Source organism: Coptis chinensis, chromosome 6, assembly GCF_015680905.1.
Source record: "Coptis chinensis isolate HL-2020 chromosome 6, ASM1568090v1, whole genome shotgun sequence".
Taxonomy (NCBI): Eukaryota; Viridiplantae; Streptophyta; class Magnoliopsida; order Ranunculales; family Ranunculaceae; genus Coptis; species Coptis chinensis.
This window is the reverse complement of record NC_141461.1, coordinates 98,810,744-98,833,044: the sequence shown is the minus strand read 5'-3', so window position 1 is coordinate 98,833,044 and position 22,301 is coordinate 98,810,744. Positions and strand designations below refer to the sequence as shown.

Below are 22,301 nucleotides of genomic sequence, written 5' to 3'. Positions count from 1 at the left end.
AGAAGGTGTTGTGCTTGCTGTTTGAAGAAGGTGTTGTGTCTTAATGAAATTTTTAGGTATGTGGCTCAGGACTCTTACAAGGGTGGAGTAGTTGTTCAAGTAACTAGATGGCTTAGTGTGAAGGATAATGTGAAAAGGAAGTTTACTCAATCATTTTTCCTAGCCCCACAAGACAAAGGCTACTTTGTTCTTAATGATATTTTTAGGTATGTGGATGAGTATGAAACGGTGGAGTCCGATGCAGTTTCCATTGCAGTTAATGGCGTCACTGAAGTATCCACTGTGGAAGTTGAGGTTGTGGAGGCCCCTGTTCATTCAGGTCAAGATGAAGTTCTTCCAATCACCGAGCCGGCTTCAACAGTTCTGGAAGATACTCCAAAGAAGTCTTATGCTTCAATCGTGAGCTTATTAATTTATGTTACTTTTGCTGATAAGTTCCTCTTTTTTATCACTTGAATGTAAGTTATTTGATTTAAATGATTGATGTAGGTTAAAGTTATGAAGGAAACTACTCCTGTCCATGTGCCTACGAATGTTAGAAAGGTAGCAGCAGGTACTGGAAAGATTATTTTAGCTGTCATTCTGTAAACAAGTAATCATATATATCTTATAGTTTTAGTACGCCACTATAATGTTTTGTGCATATAATTTCTTTTTTTTAATCATATTGTTATTTCGTTTCATATGATGCGAGGACGACATTGCTGGACTGGTGGAACACCCGTTATAGAGGGCCTTATCCCATCGTAAAATTCTGGCTCATTTATAGCATGCAGTTCCTGATTATTCTGGCGCCACAGGTTAGTGTGTTGGATATACACCCAAAATGATATTTGACTGCTATTAATAACTGTCATAACTGCATGATCTAGATTTATGGTTGATTTCTACACCACACATACAGTTACAAGTTTCAAAGTGACTGGTACACCGTTGGGAGAACCCAATATCTTTGATTTCGGAGTAAATGGCTATTTCTAAATAGAAGTATAATACATATAGGTATTATTAAATGCAGTCACTGATAATGATAAACAAACCGTTGCATGGTCTCTTACGAGTTACGATTTGTGATATTTGTTTGAGATGAAAATATGATTGGACCATTGAATGTTCCTCTAGAGAACTTCTTTCAATTGGGATTTCGAAGCCCAAATTATTTTAGATTGTTTTTCTCTTTAATGGGTACAACACACAAGGTGTTTGCAGTTTGCTAGCTAAAAAATAGTAACGAAAAAGTTGTAGACAATTGTGAGGAGTGTCTAATAAGTTTCATGGTTCTGCTTACATAAACCAATGCCATGTTGCTCATATGCATGATTGTACATATTTGTCGATGTTTGGTGAACCTGCATACTAGAGTACGTAATGGAAAGGCATGTTTGTGGTTATATCCTTTTAAGTTATTAGTATTGTTTTATTGAATAGTGGTTAAATTTTTGTTTAAGAATCGGAGGATAAAATTTGAGAATGTATATGCTCTTCAACTGTAGCTTTTGGTTTCAATCCACATGTTGCTTCTTTTTCCATACATGCTAAATTTTTTCCCAAACTATGGTTTATCAGCAACTGAACTACTTGCCCATGTGGCAATGCAATTGCTACTGCAGCTGTCAGACCCAGTTCTCATTTATAGAAATATATATGAATTGTTTTTGTCAGGCACTGATTTATTAATGGTTTGCTATGAGTTATACTTATATAAATAATAGGTCTTTTCTCACTTCCTTTGGAGATTCAAAGCGGGATGAATTTGAATGATACTTAAGTGTCTCGCACCATGCATGTAGCAAGGCCAATTTGAGTGAGGAACGTTTTTCATTTAAGGTTTGACATGTGGTGGTGGAGCAATTTAGATGTCACTGAAGTTTATTTCAGCTTTTGAATGTGGTGGTGGAGCAATATACATTACACTGAAGTTGATCTACAAGTACAGGTTAGTAAATGTGCTATGAAAGATGTGCCAATAGAGCTATACTATTTTGTTTTTGGATTAGATTTATGCATTTTCCCTACGATCTTTGGACTGCCCTCTTTTGCAATTCAAGTGAGTATAGTTCTATTGGCCCATCATCTGACCAGTTCTCCTGATATTCTCCACGTGCTTACCTATTTCTTTTTCATGTCATGGCTAGAAAGAGACCTTAGCGATTTTACCACAAATCCATGCTAGAAGATCCATGGAAGTTTTTAAAACATGTAGTTAGAATATCAAGTGCTTCAGAGGATTTATAATCCTGGGTTCCGAAATCAATCAGGAGCAAGAAGACAGACAGACTCAGAAACCGTCACAATGCATTTAGAGTGGGACCAAGTTTTGCCGAGTGCTTAGTTGGCTCCTTTGAAGAGATTGCTAATGATTTCAATACTGCATAAGGTGTATTATGGATAATAACTGAGTTTGCGATCTATCAAAGATAGTTTGCATTTCATCTTTTAATCAATAAGAAAGTACATTTGCACCAATATAAGCAGTGTCACTATCCATATGATTCTACCAGGATAGAATTATATTACAACTAAAAAACTGTCCAAACTAACAGTAGCAATGTCATTGCATGTCTTCAATCCATTCACTGTGAACATGTACAAGTTCAGATGTAGGACTTATCATCTTTCAGCAGCTCACCTCCTATAAAAACAAGAAAATGTGTACTTCAATTTCAAAGAGGAAAAAAACTAATGAAGCTAATTCTAACCAAGAGAGTAGGGGATGAACAAAAGAATCAAGCTCAGTTACCTCAGAGTCTCAGACACTTGACCATAACATTGGTAGGGTCGACCAGTTTTCCCATCAAAAAATTCAGCATAAACATCTCGAATTCAGTCCTTTCAGCGACTAGCAATTCAATTTCTTCAAGATGTAGTAGTTTACGCATTGATTCTTTCTTAAGTATTGAAAGAATCGAGCACAAGTATTGAATATGCCAGGATCTAGGACAAACTTCTTCCAACTGGTGTTTATAAAATGTTGGCACTACAGTCACATTCCAATTGACTAGCTAGGTGCCTTTCAAATAATCAAATGATTCCCTTTAAGCTTTGACCAATCAGGCATCACATGGAATGTCAAATTGTCAGTCAGTTTCATTACTGGGTTGTAGCTCAGGCTTGCAGGTCTCCCCTAATTGAAGTAAGTATATACTTTACCTTTACCGCTCTGAGCAGATTTTCACGAAACCCTCTGTGAAAATCAACCCGTTTGATAATTCTAGACCTAGAGTCGTAAATTACACAAGAATTTGCTTCATGGCACAAAAGTTAAATAGTATTAAAGTCGAATTAAAGCAGAATTTTAGAAAAGTTCGTTCATGACAAATGTACAATTAAAGTATTAGACACATCTTTGGCAGTTGCAGGTAAGTTCTGATAGATGTATTAAAAGACTCGATAGAGCAAAACTACAACCATTAGTTTTGGGAAATAACAGATGATAAATGTAATTCAAAGCCTGTGATTTTCATAGAATAAACAGTGTTGGTATATGATGGAATTTACATATAATCTGCTTATAAAGAAGGTGACATCAGACTAGAGGCAGTGATCCCAGATGTTGCAAGCATTTACCAATTTTCGATTCTAACCTTTAATGAAACTTAATTAAGCGGCTGACTATAGTATTCAAAGGTCTTTGGCAATATTAATTGATCAGATAACATCTAGAATGAATTGATCTTTTCAACATGACGAACTACCTGAAACAGACATTCCAGGATTTCGAGTATCAGATATTGATTAAGTGCTAATCAAATTCTGATCGCCACATTCTTTACTATAAGCAATCTTAATTTTTCATATTGAGATTTGTTTTCTCTAACCCTGATAAGTGAGCATATAACATGGTAAAATTCTATAAGAACTATCCAGAATGGTGAATGAGTGCAATTCATGTAAAATTGGCATTATGATCTTGGCATGTCAAAGAGTACAGGAAACCTATTGACGCCTGAAAGAGTGAGTCAACCGTCCGTAATAACAGGTTCACCCGAAAAGTTGGACAGCCACTTTCTTTTTGCTCTTCACGAAAAGAGTAAATTGGTAATTTAAAGCATTTCCAAGACTATAAAACTCAACGTCTTCAGAAAACAAAACAAATAGAGACACCGATTCGCAGTTTCCCAATTAAGAAAAAAGAAAACCGTCCTTCTTCTATGTTCCTAGATATTACCTCCTTTCCAATTCCCAAATTAACTTAAAAATTGAGATTTCTTATGTTCTCTATTTCGAGTTTTCACTTTATACCTTCTTCCCATCAAAACTCGATAAATACTTGCCGTGCAACTTTGGTACAATGTTATTTTCAGAAGGCTAAAGTAAAAGGGTGCATCTACATTGGAATTGAAGACTTCTAACATCCCTATTTTAACGGTACATTTTTCGAAAGGATCACGTGCAACGAAAGGATCCCTATTTTCACCTTTCAATTTTTCGAACGAACTTTTCAAATATTCAGTATGTTACATAATATATCCATTCAAATATTTAGTATATCCCTTCTGATTAAGAAATATAGAAATTCAGTATGTTACATAATATATCCATTCAGACAAATTTAATATGTTACTAATTTACATACGTTCATTCTTTTGATTTTCTCCACTCCAATTATCTTTCCTAGCACGTGCAACGCACGTGCCTATTTACTAGTATCTATAAATATGTTACATGAGTATCTATGATTGTTGGCAGTAAGTTTCTGAAACCTAGGCTAGAGTACTTATTCTACAAATCCTGTGAGAATATAGCCTAAAGCCTTATATGAGTGAAACATTAGAGAAATGACACAAGGGAGAAGTAAAATCCGGATAGAGAAATCACATATCCACTTGCTTGATCACTATATCATATCCTAAGCGAGAATTTAGGCCCTCTTTGGATCGATATAGCCAGAAATTCAAACCTATGAATTATTTTCCGCTAGTCACCCCTCTGAGCCTTTCTTTAGCCTTACATAAACCGCAAATCATTTACCCTGTTACAAAACAAAAACAAAATAAAAAATCAACCTACCCATTCTTTGAATGAGTCTGAGAATAGAGATGAAGAATAGAAAAGAGAAAGACCTTTGAAATCAAGAATTTGTTAATCACTTCAAATAAGAAAAGAAAGTTTTCATCCAAATAAAAAATAAAATAAAATAAAATAAAGAGTTAGAACTCCAAAAATAGAATCAAAGGAGTCAAAAGCCAAAGAAAAAGGAAAATATGGCTAAGGATGGAAACAAAGTGTAGAAGCAAAAGTAAATAACAAGGTTTTCTCTAGTTACATAATATGAAGACTCTATTATCTCAGACTTGTCCTTCTTGAATATCCATTTCTTTCCTTCTTAAACCATCTCCTAATCCCTACAACACCTAATAAAGACCTCTAGCTCAATTAGGAATAGGTTAGTGTGATAGTAAGTGGCAAATGTGTTTGATCGACTCCGACTTCCTTGTGTGTTATTGAGTTTGTAAGGTAAAATGTGCCCACTGCACACTGGAGTAGCGAAACTTGAGCGGAAAAATCAGAGTGGTTTTTGTCTTGATATTTATGTGAGGACCTACTTAAGGACGATATTCCAAGTTTTCATAAACGGACCTGTTAGTTTATCTCATAGTATTACTCATTGTATATATGTTTATTCGTAGATGATTGATTATTATGCATATATTAGCTTAGATTTTGACTTGATTATTCTGTATTCATTGCTAGTGAGATGTATAGATAATTGAGACATAGATAAGGAAACAATAGTTTTATTTAAGTCGATTTGTAGTATATAGGCGAAGTTTTGTGAGTACCTTGTTTGGAAAACTCTCTCACAAGGCTATAACTCGTCCACTAGGAAATTCCTAGTTGTTTAAGGCCTAGTTGCATATGGTCAATGCAATCGCACTCAGCGAAACAAGATTAGTTAGAACTCCATTTTTGGTCACTTATGATAATTTCTCATATTTGCTTTAGGACAAGCAAAATACTGTTTGGGGGTGGTTTGATAAGAGCCCAAAACTGTAGTTTTAACCCCTTAACAATAATACTTTTAGACCAATTATGCGAGTAATAAATAAGAGTTAATGCTAATTACGTGCTTTTATGTATTTCAGGCATTGAAGTCAATTATGTGCAGAATTGTGCCACTTTGGCGATATAAAGGAGCAAGGGTTGGTTGCTAAGAAGTTCTGCGATTAAAGACCAAGATTCAAGGAGAAAAAGTCTTTGTAAAGCCTGGTCAGAAGCTGAAAAGTCAGAGTCAACGCGGGTAGTATAGAAACAGCACACAAAAGTCAGCAGAACTTCCAAAGACCGTATCTTTGGACTCAGGCCTCGGAATTGGGTGTACCTTATGTCAAAATGACCGGCTCGGAAAGAGCTTTCCAATGGTCTAAACCTTGACCCAATCAAAGGAGCAAAAGTGGATGAAAAGCCTGTTGAAATCAAAGCCAGCTGAAAAGGCCCTGTGGACTGAAGAAATTGGGCTTTGGGCTCGATTTTCCGGCCCAAAACATGGACCCTAAGCCCATGCACGAAAATGTGGATCTAGTCTCCTCCATTTTCACACACAAGACTTAGCTCTTAAATATCAATTAGCTTAGGTTAGAAGGTAGCCATTAGAGTAGTCATTAAAGCTTAGTTCTAGATCTAGTTTTGAGTTTTTGAATTAGTTAATTAATTAGTTTTCATTCCATTAATTAGTTTCATTCCTTGTTTTAGATTGGTTATTGGAATCATTGTTTAACATTCATTAGATAAATAAAATAGTTAGTTCTTGATAATTTTGATTTTTGTTATTTAAAATTGCTTAGATCAAATTTCAATTCTTGTTATTTCATGATTTCTTAGTTGTTAATTTAGATTTCAATTATTGTTTAGTTGAATTTAATAAAGTTAGAATCTTTATATTATGTCGTATTCAATTTCATATGGAAATGGTAGTTTGATGAATCAAGGCTAAACCTCCATTAGAGGGGTTTGATAAAAACTTGATTTTGTTATCTTAGAATTGTTGTAAGAGTCTATTCCACTTTAGAAGGTCGTTGATTCGCCATGAGAATGGCTGGTCCTCACATGCTAGTTATGAATTGGTAGAAATGTCATGTATAATTAGGGATTAGAACGAACAATTCTTACCGTAAAAATGTAAGAATTGGATTACAACAATCTATGCTAGTTTCTTAAGTTGGATTCAAGGTGGATTCAATTCCCCCCTAATTCTTATTCTATATTCAAACCTTTAGTATTCCGTAACACTTCGTAGTTGAATCATTATAGTTAGTATCTTGTTCTTAGAATTCCCTTCGTAAAACTCTCGTTAGACTTTGGATAGATTCGCAATCGTAGGAAACTTAAATGCTAAAGAACTAGGAGTGGAACGAATCTTCTATTCCAACTCTACTTCAATAGTATCGAGAGTAGAAATCTTTGATTATCAAGTAGAAGTATAGTTTTAGTTTTACTTTCGTTTAGAATTTCATCGCTTTATACTTTAGTAAAACTATTCAATTTTACGTTTATCACCAGACAGCTCTGTAGTTGGCTGATTCACCTCTAAATTTTCATTGGTAACCACTCCTTCATTAGCAGTGTTGCAACTAGTTCCTGGTATAGGCGATGGCTCTTGAGCAACAGCAACTTCCCGGTTGACGTTGAACCCATACTCTTCTTCGACCACAAACATTGTTTGTTGTAGTCTCTGTATTACTTGGAACTCTAAAACACTTGTCTATGAGATGACAAAAAGCCTTAAAATTATCACACTTCTTGGGAGCCCATGAGTACTCCACTCGTACAGTTCTGTTATCCCCTTTTTCCATTTCAATTTCGAAAGACGAAGGTAAATCTAAGGATATTTCAACTTCAATACAAACTCTTGCAAAAGTAATTCTCTTTTTTGTTGCAGAAGCCTCGTCCATTAGCAGAGGTCTACCCAATCTACTGGCCACAACACCTAAGCCCTCATCTGACCATAGTTCTTTGAGTACATCAAAAAGATTAACCCATATTGGTATGTCTTTGATTGTTTTCCTCCTCTTCTCAACATCCTGAGACCATGGTGTGACTATAAAGCAGTTTCCTATCATGTAAATGGGACCTAATTCTATAACATAAAGTTTATCCTCCTCATTTGAGAACTTGAAGTAGAACAAATCTGAGTCGGCTATCATATCAAAATCCCCCTTTTGTTTTCCATTTCTTTACTAAAAATTGCTTCACAAATGGGAAGGACATACGATTTTCCAAGAAGAAACCCACTAAATAATCTTGCCACATACTAATTCCTCTAGATATGATATCTTTTGGAATTATTGTAACTCCATTAACAACCTCAGTTGTATACTGCTAAAGAGGGTTAAAAGCAATAGTTTTACCTTTGTTAAATAGCGAACTCCATGAATTTCTTTGAGTTGCTGCTACTTCACAAGCTTCTTCTTGAGTTGCTGGTGGGATAGCTTCAGTTGAATTTTGACCCTTCTCTCCATTGTTAGTGAGAGGCGGGAAATCTTGAAAATTTGCTAAAGAGTTATTCATGTTTGCTTCCACTAATGAACTCTCATTGTTAACAATGGAGGATTTTACCAATAGTGGAAATAAAAATATAAAGGTTGTGGATAGGAAAGCTCTACCTAATAACTTTTGCTATTCTAGGAAAGAAATTAGAGCACTATATCAAACATAAGCAACTTAAGTTATTTCGCTACAAGTCGCACTAGATTATTAATTGGTAGTTATTACGACTTTAATTGGTCAAAACAATTTATTATCTATGTGGACGTTGAACAACCCAACTTTCTTAATAATGTCTTCTCTATCAGGAAAAATCAATCGGTCACCAACTTCTATATATCGGTTCAACTTCGCATGGGAATAGTCATTCATGTCAAGGACAAGTTTTGAGAGCTGTCGAATAAGAGCATGTCATGAAAAGAAGTCGTCGTAACCCAACTCGGTCACACCAATCCCATTTAGGTCCTTTCTATCTTCGCTCCCATTTAGCTTCCCATTTGGCTTGGGATTTTGCGTACCATTTTTGGGAATAGGTTTAGCTTCCAAGAGTAGGTTGACGAACAGATTTCGCTTAAGGATGAGAGATTTGGCTACCATGGGTTTTTTGTTTTGTGTTAGAGAAATGGAAGTGAATCTAATTAATATCTAATGACGGACGGCTGAGATTCAATCTAAAGAGTTTAAATTGAGGGTCCATAATGCGCTAGAGTGAGTCAATTAATTAACGTTCAAATGGTGGACTCTCTAATGGGGACTCAAGTTGACTCACGTTTGACTGTTGTTGTTTAGCTCTCAATGGTGGTCGTGTGTCCTTGGGGCTTCCTTGGAGGCTCTGTTCCCACCCAACAATAGCTAAAGGAAGCACCTTTAGTAGATCTCACTAAGAATAATGAAGGAAATGTTGCGAAAAGAGTTTCCTTTGTAGACAAAGTTCGCGGTGCTCAACCTCAACAACTGGACTTGGATTCTCTTCCAGTTCTAGAAATGAAAGGAAATATGTCAATGATTAAGCTACCAAAACAAGGAGTGGAACGAGGAAAGCTTTACTGTAAGTACAGCCTTGTTGGTAGACTAGACTTCAGAAAGCTCAATGTGGAAGAAGTTCGTAGAATTGCATTGGAAACTTGGAAGCCAAAGGGATCGAGATTGGAAGATCATTCCTCTTGGAAAAGGATTTTTCATAATTCGGCTTAACTTGCGAGGATGACTAGAGGAAGATATGGTGTGGTGGTCCATGGAAATTCAAAGATCAAACTCTTCGATTAACAAAATGGACGCCTGATTTCGACCCCGACGTCCAGGTAAAATCTAGTGCTTTAGTTTGGATTAAGTTTCCCAAACTTGGACAATAATATTGGGATTATGAAATCTTGATGTCTATAGGTAGAGGACTTGGCTCTCCTGTTCGTGTTGGCAAACATACTCTGCAAAGAGACTATGGTTTTTTTGCTTTAGTATTGGTTGAAGTAGATCTTGCGAAACCTATACCAAACCAGATACTTGTTGAAGAGGACGAGCACGTCTTTCCTTCAAGAAGTCGAAGTTGAAAAACTCCCAAAGTATTGTGGTCAATGCAAATCTGTTGGGCACCTTGTTGCAGAGTGCAAGGCACTGCAAAAAGGCTTTAGATGCGAAGAAGCAGTAGTAGCTGAAAAACAAGCTGAGGTTGTGCAAAAACAGAAGAAGAAGAAGAGGAATAGAAACAAGAAAAAAAAATGCACCGATCCAACCAACGAACAATGTCTCGGTTGAGACGATGGGTACAGCTCCCGTTGAGGTTCCTACTACAACACCAACTGAGGTGGTTTCAATTGATGTGGGCACCGTGGATATTGTAGTTGAGTAGCAAGCAACTGAGGGGGATGCACAAACACAAGAAGATGGAACTGATCACGTTGATGCAATATCACAAGTTGGGGTAGCATAACATATAGTTACTGATGTTGTTGCATTGCTTCCATTAGTTGTGGAAATGCAATCAATGCATCCTTTGAATGCACCGTAAGCGGAGGTTACAACTACTAACTGCTCTCTAGCTATTGAAAATTTTGTTTCTCCAACTCTGTGTAGTCTTACACACTACATTGTAACTCCACTCAGAGTTTTTTTTTTTTTGAATTGGTTACGGGGTAAAGGCAAACCCCTACCTGTTGATTAAACTTCAAAGAGTTACATATACCACCCCAAGGGTATGATCATTGGAGGGAGAATCCTTACTACAATAATAATAGGCAAGCTCGAAGCCTTACAATCATGAGAAACTCATGAACATAACCCACTCGGGTACATACACAAAAACTTAACAACATAAAAAAAACATCTAATGTCTGCCACCAAACAAAAGTTTATCCCTTAAAACTGGGTGATCATTCCTTAGGTGTTTCTGTGCATGCTCGAAGTCATAGAAAAAGGTCCCACATTCACCACAAGCGTATGTTAGACCAAGAGTATCATCCAAAATTTCCTTGATATATCCATCAAGATATTTACCTTTATATCTTACCTTGAAAGCTTGCTTAATCATAGCTAAGGTAGGACTAATTTCACCAACTAAGCGCCCCCTGACCACACAAGGAGAGGGTTTCTTGGTAGTTCTCTTTGACTTTACCGTAGTCCATTCCTCATCAGCTCAAGTTTCCTTCTGTACTCTCGACCTTGTACCAGGTGGAGAGATAGGTTGTGCTTTATATCTCGTCTGATGTTCCATGGGAGCACAAGACTACTCACTAATCAAGAGGTTCTGAAAATCATTTGTACCTACACCATCATCCACCTGTACTGTAGCACTATCCACTTGAACCACAACATCCAAGTCTACACTATAAATTTCAGAATTCATGTGTACAAGAGCAACATCTTGATGATGTGGATCATCCTCATGCTGCTCAACTTGTACCTCAACATGTTGTTGGCTATCCGCTACCACAATTGGAGTCACCTCACAATCCCCATCTCCACAATTAATTTCTCGAGTACAAATTGGAGTTCTGTCTTCGGGGAGTAGTTGAGTGTCAGCAATCTCATCTTCCTCGTGTTCTGCATTTTCTTCTGGCTGAATTACATTCTCTTGGACCTTAGTACTACCTCTCGGCACTGCCATGGTGTGGGTTTCCTCACTCACATGGGTCTGTCCATCTGTAACCGGGACGACAGAAGAGGATGGATCCAAATCTATAGTGGTAACACCTTGTGTATTGGTATTTTTCTTTGGTGTCCATCTTTGCTTTAAAGGTTGCTTCTTTCTATGTTGTGGATTTTGTTGCACTTTTCCCTTCTCTCCTTCAGTTGAGACTCCTTGCTGCAAGGGACATTCAGCATTATCATGGCCAAAAATATTGCATTTTTTGCATTGTGCTGGTATCCAGTTGTACTCTAATGCTAAATCAACATTAACACCCTTACCCAACTCCACAGTTGTTGAACTAGGAAAGGAGAAATCAATGTTCACAACAATTACATGCTCTTGCGTAGCTCAACCTCTCCCTCTTGGATGTAGCATCGTCCAAGCATATTGGGTCTCCAAGTATGCTGGTCACAAATTCAATCCCACTTTTAGTCCATAGTTGCTTAGGTATATCCATTTTCACCCACACTGGTAAAGCTCTAATTTTGCTTTTATGATGTTCTACAGCTTCAGACTATGGTCTAACAACGAAGTCTCTACCAGTTATGAAAAGAGGCCCCAGTTCAAGCACATGTTGCCGGTCTTCTTCATTGAAGAATTTAAAATAGAATAAGTTTTTGTCTGCAACCATGTCGAAACTTCCTTTTATTTTCCATTGTTTGGTAAGTATATCTTTAACAAGAGGGTAAGGAAGCCTCTTCTCCACAAAGAACCCAACAACATACTCCCTCCAGAGAGAAACCCCTTGTTCCACAATTTCAGGTGGAACAACAGCAACACCATTACTAAATATAGGATATACCTTGTCAAGATTAGGTTGGAGTTTCAAGTTCTTACTCAAGTTGAAGAGTGAAGACCATGCTCTACCTCCACCAGCAGAAGCGATACTTGCAGAACCATTGGAAGGGTTTGCAAAAGTAGAAGTCGCTATATCCATCGTCCCCGAATGAATTCCTTGAATGTCCGGTGGATCTGTATGCTCACCACCCTCCATGATGCAATATAATACCATGGGAGTCAGAGTTACTATGGCTGAAAATACAATTGTGCCGCAAGAGAATAGTCGAGCAGTTGATTCCTATTCTCCCATTGCGAGGACTATGAAGAGTGGAGCTTTAGAGCCCGATTCCTCTTCAACGATGAGAATGGCTGAGTTCAATTCCTCTTCCACTACTAGAGAGGGAAACAGGCTCAAATTATTGAATGAGGCAAATTCACTGCTAAGATCGGTTAATTGGGCTGACCTCACAGATGATGATGAAAATGCCGAGGATGGTAAAGAACCATGGCAGAAGATAGCAATGAAAAAGTATAAGCCTGCATAGATGTCGCAGGAGCATGTTGATGACAAGGATAACTCACAGGATGGTGATGAACCATGGCAGATTCAAAAGAAGAAAGGAAGCAAGACAAAAGGGAAAGATGTGGATCTGACTCCTCTTCCACCCAGGACTAGAAACATTCCAGCAAGATATAAATGAATTACTTCTACTGAAAATACACATGGTTTAGACATTAGAATGAAGGCTTTATCACCTTCATGGAATTTATTTTTTGGTTTTAAAGTGGGAACTTAATCTAGCCCGAGTGGTGCTTAACCCCTATATTGTAACCTTATTATTATATATAATATATTCACATTTTGCCTGCAAAAAAAAAAGAGTGAGTCAGTTACAGTGTAAGCAAAATTAGATTAAATGACAGTAAATTAGCACGACTAGAATTAAAGTTCATTGACCTTAATAATAAAGCCTTAATTATTACTAATTAAAACAATTATCTTGCTCTTCGTCTCTCCAAAAAAAAACAACGCGAGGGAGCGTGCAGAGATGGGATGTTTTGTTTTAGGGTAAATCTATGGTGCGTAGGAGAGAGAAAGTGAGAAAGAATCTGGGCCACTCACACACAGGGATTGAGAGTGTATTGCTCCACAAAGTACTGGATCTATGCCCTCATAGACCTGCGTACCCAGCACACTGAGGACATGCTCTTTGTTCTATATTTTCAGTTTCTTGAAGGGGATTACTTTGTTTACTTTGATTGTTTTTATTGGTACCGGGTGGTCGTTTTTGAAACCGTATTTACAAAATAAGGAAAAGAAGGTTTTGATGTCAGAAAGTAAGGCTAGTCTTCTTTAAAGCATTCATGGACAAGTAACGTACATGGTCCCTCACTAGCAAACCTACAAACAAAACCTTCTGTATTTAATTAATTTGATGCTCTTTTGCCTAATTCATTGACACTCATTTCAGCTCTTATGCCTAGTAGGGGACCATAAACTTTAGTAATAAAGATAATTGATGCACATTATTAATTATTAATTACTAATGTTTCTCTTTCACTTGACCAATCTTAAGTTACATTTCATTTTTCTCATAAAAAAAAAGTTGCATTTCATTTGGAAAACAATTTCTGTCCCTTTTAGAAAGTAAATTGTTTTTTATTGGCTCAAATCTCAACAATGTATAGACTAACCAACAGTGGCGGAGCCAGGAGGACCAGGGTACGTCCTGGCTCATTCTGAGTTTTGGTATAAAAAGTAATTAGTCTTGGTAAAACTGAAAATTTCCCTTTCCGGCCTTGATGGATTGAGCATACCATTATTCTTTGTATTGTCAATTTTAATCTGCCTATCAAAAGTAAAATAGAATGAGTATTTCTAGTTAGATATGCTAAGGATCTAAAAGTAATTTTATACTTTATTAGTTAGCATTTGAAAACACGGCACGGTCTAAAAGTAATTTCTAGTATGATATACGCCATGTTGTGCGTGTTATACAGTACACGTTTGTAAAAAAACACACACAACTATGGTTTATAAAATTTGTTTGGAATTTCTATTAGAAAATGTTGAAATTTATTTGAAATTTCGTCTGGTAATTTAAAATATAAAACTGTCGAAATTTAGATTAAAGATAAAATAAGTAATATGTAAATTTCTATAGCGGTAAATCTGAAAAGAAAAAAGTGACCAAGAGTCACACATAAAAAATTATTAAAATACCATTATAGGTGGAGATGAGATTTTTAAAGTAGTAAAGATATGGTACTTGGTGGTGTAATTCTGTAATAAGTTTGTTCAACATATGGCATTGTAGCTTGACAAAAGAAGAACATAAATAAGAGAAAAAAAAAATAGAGTGTAGACCAATAGATACACCTTAATTATAGAAAGTATTAATTAACAAAACAAACAACTTAATGAACTATTCTTTGCAATTCATGATCTTGTTTACTCCTATGAAGTACAATAGGTTTGAGTTATGACTGTTCTTTCATATTAAAAAAATTTGTTACCTAAACTATAAATGATTTTGATTTTGAAAAATTGACAAAATAAACTAATAATTGCCGGTTTGCATTTTAAAAAAAAATAATAGACTGACAAATATTACACTAAAGAGAAAAGCAATAAAAACACATGTACACTCTAATTGAATTGCGCTTAAAATTTGTAATGCTAATTGGGTCACCCTGGGATAAATTACTGGCTCAGCCACTGCCAACCAACCTTAGCAGACATTCTGGTAAGAAATTAAGTGCACACAAGTTGATGACAATTCCCTACGAATGCCCATACTTACAAATAGTCCCATGGAGAATCGAACTTGCATTGTGATCTCCTTGAAATTAAAAGTGCGGTGCACAATGAATGAAGAGCTGTTGTGCGTGCACATGCATGGGGCACGCACATGACAGTCTTCTTCCTCTTGACTGGTTCATTCACTTATGTAAAGGTGTGATGTGATATTCCCTTACAAATAGTCTCTGGGGGACTGATATGGATGGATGGATGAGACCGAGTTCGGCTTTGAGTTTTTAACTACCACGATCTTACTCTACGGGTTCCCGGGGTCAGAGTAGAATCAGGTCTGGCGTAGTTCATAGGAGTGGTATTTATAGAGATTGAAAGTGTATCCTCACCCTCCACGTGTAAAGGATGTCACCAACGTGGGGTGTGGATCATGGGAGCACGTGAGAAATATCTACATAGGTCCTGGGTGATGATGAGGAGTGGCGGCAATGCGAGTCAGGCGAAAGCGGCGTGACCCGATGGTAGCATTGTTAGGATGAGTGCAAGTACATCTTCCGGCCATGATTGCTTATGGATAGGGGGTCGTCATCCACCGGGCGTAGTTCGCATGATGGTGCGTCTCGCCCCGTGGCGGCGATGTTTGGCTCATGGATGCGACACAGGACCATAGGTCGGTGCATTAGTTCCACCATGTTAAGCAGCGTCTTTGGATAGAGAATATCACCCCCTACCCCCTCTCGGTAGGTTGTGATAACGACACTGGAGGGGAAAAACGTTACGCTTGGCCGTACTATGTGATAGGTGGGAATCTGCCACGATCAATGTAGAACGGCTAGTGCTGACCGCGTGAGCTAGTTGGTTGCGCGCGATCGCGGTGACGCTGCGGCGCGACGTGAGGATCCGCGATTCTGCAGAGAGGAAAACGTGGCGCACCGTTTTTTCGGGATGTGAAAAGACAAGACAGTTGTTTGGAAGTCGTGGGCGGCTAGGGCTAGGGTGTAATCATGATGCCTTGGAAACTGGAGGGGCGGTTATTCAAAAATTTACTTGCTTGGTTGAGACTTCATTTGGCTGCTTCGTCTGGTAGAGAGAAATTCATTAGCGCATCAATCTTCAGGTTAGTTCTCTGCCATTTTTGAACCCGTTTCCTTTGTTTGGTGCTAAGCTTCTGTGCTAGAGTTGTTAGGGTACTTTGTTAGATACTAGTAGGTAGATTTGTTAAGTTTAGAGGAGAAAGATGTCGGATTCCGATGACACTCGTTCGGACGAGGTTCGTGAAGTTTCCCTCGGTTGGGAAGATGAGGAGGAGACAGACGAATCGGTTGGTATGCTGGGTGAGGGTGATGGGGATGAGGCTGTGAGTGAGGAAGGCGATGCTCGATCTGCTCCTGTGGTTGCGGACGTTAGCACTTCAGGACGCGGTGAGAGGTCGTCTTCGGGCGAGCTGCCGCCTAGGGCTGTGGATAGACACGCTTTGAGGGCGTTTCCATATCTAAGGAAGAGATATGGTATAAACGTGGAAGGTTTGGAGATCCACGAGCCTGGGCGAGGCGATTTGGTCTTTGGCGAGAGGTACGTCCCACCGCACCACGGGGTGATCGTTTGTGAGGGGCAGCTGAGGGCGCATATGACGATACCATTTTCGAAGTTGGTTTGCGAATTTTTGAACCGTTGGCAAAGCGCCAGGTATGCGGTTCGTGGGTAACACGTGGCGGTTGTTGAAGGTGTTCGACTGTTGAACGCCATGCGTGAATACCGTGATCGAAGTCGCCGATATTATTGGAGCACTTCACTTTGAAGCGATCTAGGCATATAACTTTAGCTTGCGGCACCGAAGCCACTCTGCCGCCTGCTGATGGATGGAGTGAGTAACGAGTCTTGGGATAAAAGACCGTTCCTGTTAATCGGTAACTACTGTGCGAGCGGGTTTAGTGTGGACAGGAAGACGTGTGATTTTACTGGTGGGTCCCAGTACGTTTTCTTAGGTTTCACGCTGATATCGACTGATCCTGTATTGATCTAACATTTGTTATTTTGTCTTTTGTACAGATACCCGTCCTGCACAGGAGACGAACCGAGCGGTGATCGAGAGCTTCGCTAGGCTGACTCGGGCTGAGAAAATCGCGAAGTTGCCAGAGGTCGCCGGATTCTTTAAGGAGCGTGGAGGGCCTGTCGTTCGGAAGAGAAGGGAAGCTCAGAAAACAAGGGCTCGTGGTAAGCGGAGGCGCCCAAAGTCACGGTTATGGAGAAGCGTGGGAGTGATCTGGTGACCAGAGAGGATAGAAACCGGTCGCATCTGGTTAAGCGATTTCGGGGGTGCCGGGCCTCCGGTCCGGATCGGGAAGGGTCGGGAGGACGCTCCTGTTGATGTGGAGGACGCTCCCTCCGACATTCCGGAGTACCGACCTGCTAAGGCTGCGAGGGTGGCCCAGGCCGTACAGGGTGGTGAGGTGCGAATGGGTGGGAGGGCAGCTCGCGAACCCGAGGTCGAGGCCGATGTTCGACGACCGGCCCTAGTTGAGGGACGGCCGGAGGTTACCCGGAGGCTGCCCCCGAGGTCGACCCGGGTTGTTGGAGATGCCTCAGGCAAGATGAAGGGGAAGGTTGGCTCGAGATGTGGGTAAGGGCGCCCAAGATCGGGTAAGGACGATCCGAGCGCAACGATGTACATTGATGAGGTGACCGGGAAGAAGCGCTATGTGAAGAGGTCGGGGTTGCAGACTACAAATCCGCACCCATAGCTGCTGTTTGTTAGGGGATGACGCTTTGATGGTGATAGGAAGGACCTTGATGCCATGGAGCCGAGTCGAATCTGAGAGGGGTGGATAAAGGCGATTTGTCCGGGTAAGTGGTCACGCGTTATTCTTGTTTGTGCTATTACTTATCATACTAATCGTTGTTTATCGTTTGTTTGGGTACTATGTGCAGCCATCTGCACTGGGTTTCTTTGGTATCGAAATTGAAGATACCGCGACCGCATTTGAAAATGGAGAAGTCTGGAGGTCGAGTCCCGAGGCTCGAGGTCTCGATCTCCGGCGATAGCTCAAACGGAGAAGGTGGAGCCGATACTCCGGCTTGAACCGGTTACGCTTATCTCTGGAGAGGACGCCACCTGTGAATGAGGCGATTCAATCGAGGCATGAGGTCGCCGGACCAAGAAAAAGGGTGTTCTTTGCTAACGCGTTATTAACGCGTTGGCGTAAAGCTACCGCGATGGAGGCGAGAGGCCTATCTTGCTATCCGTGCTGAAATAGAAGAACTGGAGGCGAGATACGGCGACCTGCCCGAGGAACCAGCTCAGGGACCTATAATAGACCGACAGGTCGATTCGCTAGAGGTCGGTAGTGCTGGTCCTGCGGTCGTTCCTGCTCCTGAAGGTGAGGTGGTTGCTGATCAGCCTCCTGCTGTTGGTGGTCTGGGTGGGACGCTAACTGAAGGAGTGGTGGCGTCTCCTGGTGATCCGAAATGCCGTTCGCGTCGACCGTCCCCTCTTGTTGAAGGTTTTCGATGATGTTATTTGAGCGATCAATGTCCGGTTTTGTGTTTGTATGCGGCCTCGCCTAAAACAATAGCTGTTTTCCGGGGTTCGGGCGCTCGCTTTTTCCTTTACTTGTTTTTATGATACCGATGTTTAGCCGGCTGGATTTCTCGGGTAGACCAATTCTCGGCTTATTCGGGCGACTGAGGCCGGATTGTGGTCTTGGTTTGCCAACCGCATTTTATATTAAGGCTATATTGTTATCCTTTTTGTCTTTCTTCCTTGCGCATTGTATATCCGCTTAATTTGTTTGCCTTTGGGTTGGTGGACTTGTGTCACTCTTGAACCGTTTTGCGTGTAGCGGTTTTAGCGCCCCTCTAGTTAATCAAGACGGTATAGTTGGAGCGCCCCGCTGAAAGCGATGGTCACCTCCATTACAGATCGCATTTTTGGCACGCAGCGGATATGAACGGTCCCATGAAATATGAAATGATGGTTGCGATTGGATTGGCGTTTTGGCGCCTCGATGCCATAATGAGCCTCCGGGAAAAGACGTTTCCCTTGCATAAATATAAACCGTGGGAGAGCGGCGGCATTTGAATTTCCTGTTCTTTGCCTTTTCTCCTGAACTTGCTTGCTTTCTTTTGGTCATCTTCTCGTATGTTTGCTCTTTTCACTCTTTGATCGTGATGTTGGATGCTATCTCCCCTTATTGGCTTTGTTTTGTTCTTTGTGCTCAGCTTTTTTTCTATGGCTCGATTGTGACGCTTTTGTTGGGGGAGAAGGCACGGCAGAGAGAGTTCTCCTCTCGATGGAGGAAATGGAGTTTCATCCCTCATGCACGCAGGACCGTGGCAAGAGGGAAGCGGTAGCCGCGTCGGGTCCAAAAGCTAAACGGCCCGGGAGGTCGGGCGCCCTAATCGGGAGGTATTGTGATCGTCGCCCCCATCGGGAGGACGGCGCCCCTCGGCCGAAAAGGGTAGACGACTGGAGCAGGGGACGTCGCTGGTGGGAGCTCGCACTCTCCGGCGTTGGGGCGTGGGGAAGTGAAGTTCTTCACGTCGGGAAGGCGGGGAAGAAGCGCGGTTGTAAGCGCCCGATTGCAGGCTTCCACTCTGCCTTATAGTGACTAGTCTCCCGAGAGGGTATCGGCCGGGCAGGGGACAAAAGCCGAGGTCGAGGGCGAAGATATGGATACGCCCCCGGGGACCATGGACATGGCGAAGTCGTTTGGTGAAAGTACGTTGTTTGTTAACTTTTTTAGTCGTCCCGCTTTGATTGATTTTCATTGTCTTTCCGCATTTGTAGTTTCTTACCGGGCTATGATAAGTTGAAGAGTGTTGTCTGTAACGCCTGACATCGATGTTGATGCCCGAGTGATTTTGGGATGTCCGCGGAGCTGCTTTCGTGGTGACTAAGAAAAGGTTGGAGACTATGTCGGAGAGATGTCGTGCTGTTGGTGATGAAAATGCGAGACTTGCTGCGTCTATGGCTGATCTGCAAGTGGAGATCGCGGAAGTCACCGAGTGTCTGGCAATGATGCCGGAAGGGTTGCCCGTAAGGGCTCTAACGCCGATACCACCGTCGTAGTGAGTACGCCAAGCTGGATGAGAAATACCGGCACCGAAGAAGCAGGGGCTCGAGAGGCCGAGCATGCGTGTTGTCAGGTTGACGCCGTGCATGTTCCCTCAACCAGCGCTGTTCCTGAGGATAAACATGTGGTCTCTGCTCCGTGATGCCGATTCTGTCTTGTGGTGAGAATTTGTCTTTGTATTTGATAAGAACGCGGTGTCGCCTTTGCCCCTACGAGGGTTAAACACTAGAGGCGCTTTTTGCCCGAAAGATTCGCGCTTTTTGAATTTTGAGAACCGGTTTCCACGAAAGTGGCGTTCGTTAACTTTGGTTTTGTAGATCCGCAAACCGACTGGATTTTCCGGTAGACCCTGCCAGGCCGAATTGCTTTAGAGCTGATTTCATCGGATCCGGAATGTATGTTCCTTTTGGTGAGTACTTGATTAACTTTGTGATACTTTTTGTCCGATTGCTCATGGCTTTGCTTACATCCATGGACTTTGCTTCCGGAGATGTAGTCTCTTATATGTTGTCGGTATGATAATGCGCGCAAGACCGCCGACATGTAAGTGTTTGATCTTTTTGGACGAAAGGGGATCGCGGCCCCGCGAAGTTAAATTAAGTCATGTTGCTTCGGGAGGCGTTTTCTTTGGTTAACCCCAGCGATCCGGCCCCTCGCCTAGTGAGGGTCAAAGAAGTATAGGTCCTCAACTTAGCGAGACTTGAGAGGCGATAAGCCCTGTAAGCTCCCCCGAGAGCCGCCCCGCCGTGATTAGTAGTTTAGCCCCCGAGATGGCTCGCTTCCCTCGAGGCGTTCTCACTGAAGTTGATCCTAGAAGCATAGGTCCCTCAACTTAGCGAGACTCGGAGAGAGGCGATAAGCCCCCGTAAGCTCCCCGAGAGCGCCCCGCCGCATGAGAGCGTGTTTAGCCCTCGTTACGAGCTCTGAGCGTTCTCATTTCGAGTTGATCCCGAAGCCGATAGATAGTCCTCAACTTAGCGAGACTTCGGAGAGGCGATAAGCCTGTAAAGCTCCTCGAGAGGCCCCCGCCGAGATGAGGCGGTTAGCCCCCCCGTTATGCTCCCCGAGAGAGTTCTCGCCGAGTTGATCCTAGAAGTATAGGTCCTCAACTTAGCGAGACTTCGGAGAGGCGATAAGCCCGTAAGCTCCCCGAGCCGCCCCGCCGCGCATGAGAGCGTGTTTAGCCCCCGAGGCGTTATGCTTCGCCTCGAGAATGCTCACCGAGTTGATCCTAGAAGTATAGGTCCTCAACTTATTAGGACTCGGAGAGGCGATAAAGCCCGTAAGCTCCCCGAGGCGCCCCGCCGCATGAGAGTGTTTAGCCCCCGAGTATTACGCCCTCTGGCGTTCTCGCTGAGTTGATCCCAGAAGTATAGGTCCTCAACTTAGCGAGACTCGGAGAGGCGATAAGCCCGTAGGGGAAGCTCCCCGAAGAGCGCCCCGCCGCGATGAGGCGTGTTTAGCCCATGAGGCGCTCGCTCCTCAGGCGTTCTCGCCGAAGTTGATCCCTAGAAGTATAGGTCCTCAACTTAGCGAGACCGAGAGAGCGAAAGCCCGTAAGCTCCCTCGAGAGCCGCCCCCGCCATGATGAGGCGTGTTTAGCCCCCCGAGTATGCGTTCGCTCGAGGCCGTTCTACCGAAGTTGATCCTAGAAGTATAGGTCCTCAACTTAGCGAGACTTGGAGAGGCGATAAGCCACAGAAGCTCCCCCGAGCGCCCCGCCGCATGAGATGCGTGTTTAGCCCCCCCCGAGGGCGTTCTGCTCCTGAGAGCGTTCTCACTGAGTTGATCCTAGATGTATAGGTCCTCAACTTAGCGAGACTCGGAGAGGCGATAAGCCCTGCGTAAGCTCCCCGAGAGCGCCCCGCCTTTCATGATGAGAGCTTGTTTTGTTATGGAGCTTCTTTGGGAGAGGTGTGGTTTCGGGGATGTGAGTAGATCCGCCATTTATGATAATAATCTTGAGTTTCTTTCATATGAACTTTGTAGTGCCGGGAGCAGGAATTACAATGCGAAAGAGTACAACTATTGGTAAAATTGCTTTAGTAGTATATGTGTTCCATGGTCGCGGGCAAACTTTCCTTCC

General features: G+C 41.6%; 1 protein-coding gene across 1 annotated transcript; it reads left to right on the top strand.

Moving 5' to 3' along the window:
* Positions 1–2,466, top strand: LOC147496019 (nuclear transport factor 2-like; the record flags this gene model as incomplete). Its single annotated transcript, XM_086564804.1, has 5 exons — positions 1–399; positions 490–553; positions 695–800; positions 1,713–1,936; positions 2,136–2,466. Coding segments are annotated over 3 exons (519 nt in total), but the record flags the coding sequence as incomplete, so codon positions are not given.
* Positions 2,467–22,301: the final 19,835 nt, after the last annotated feature.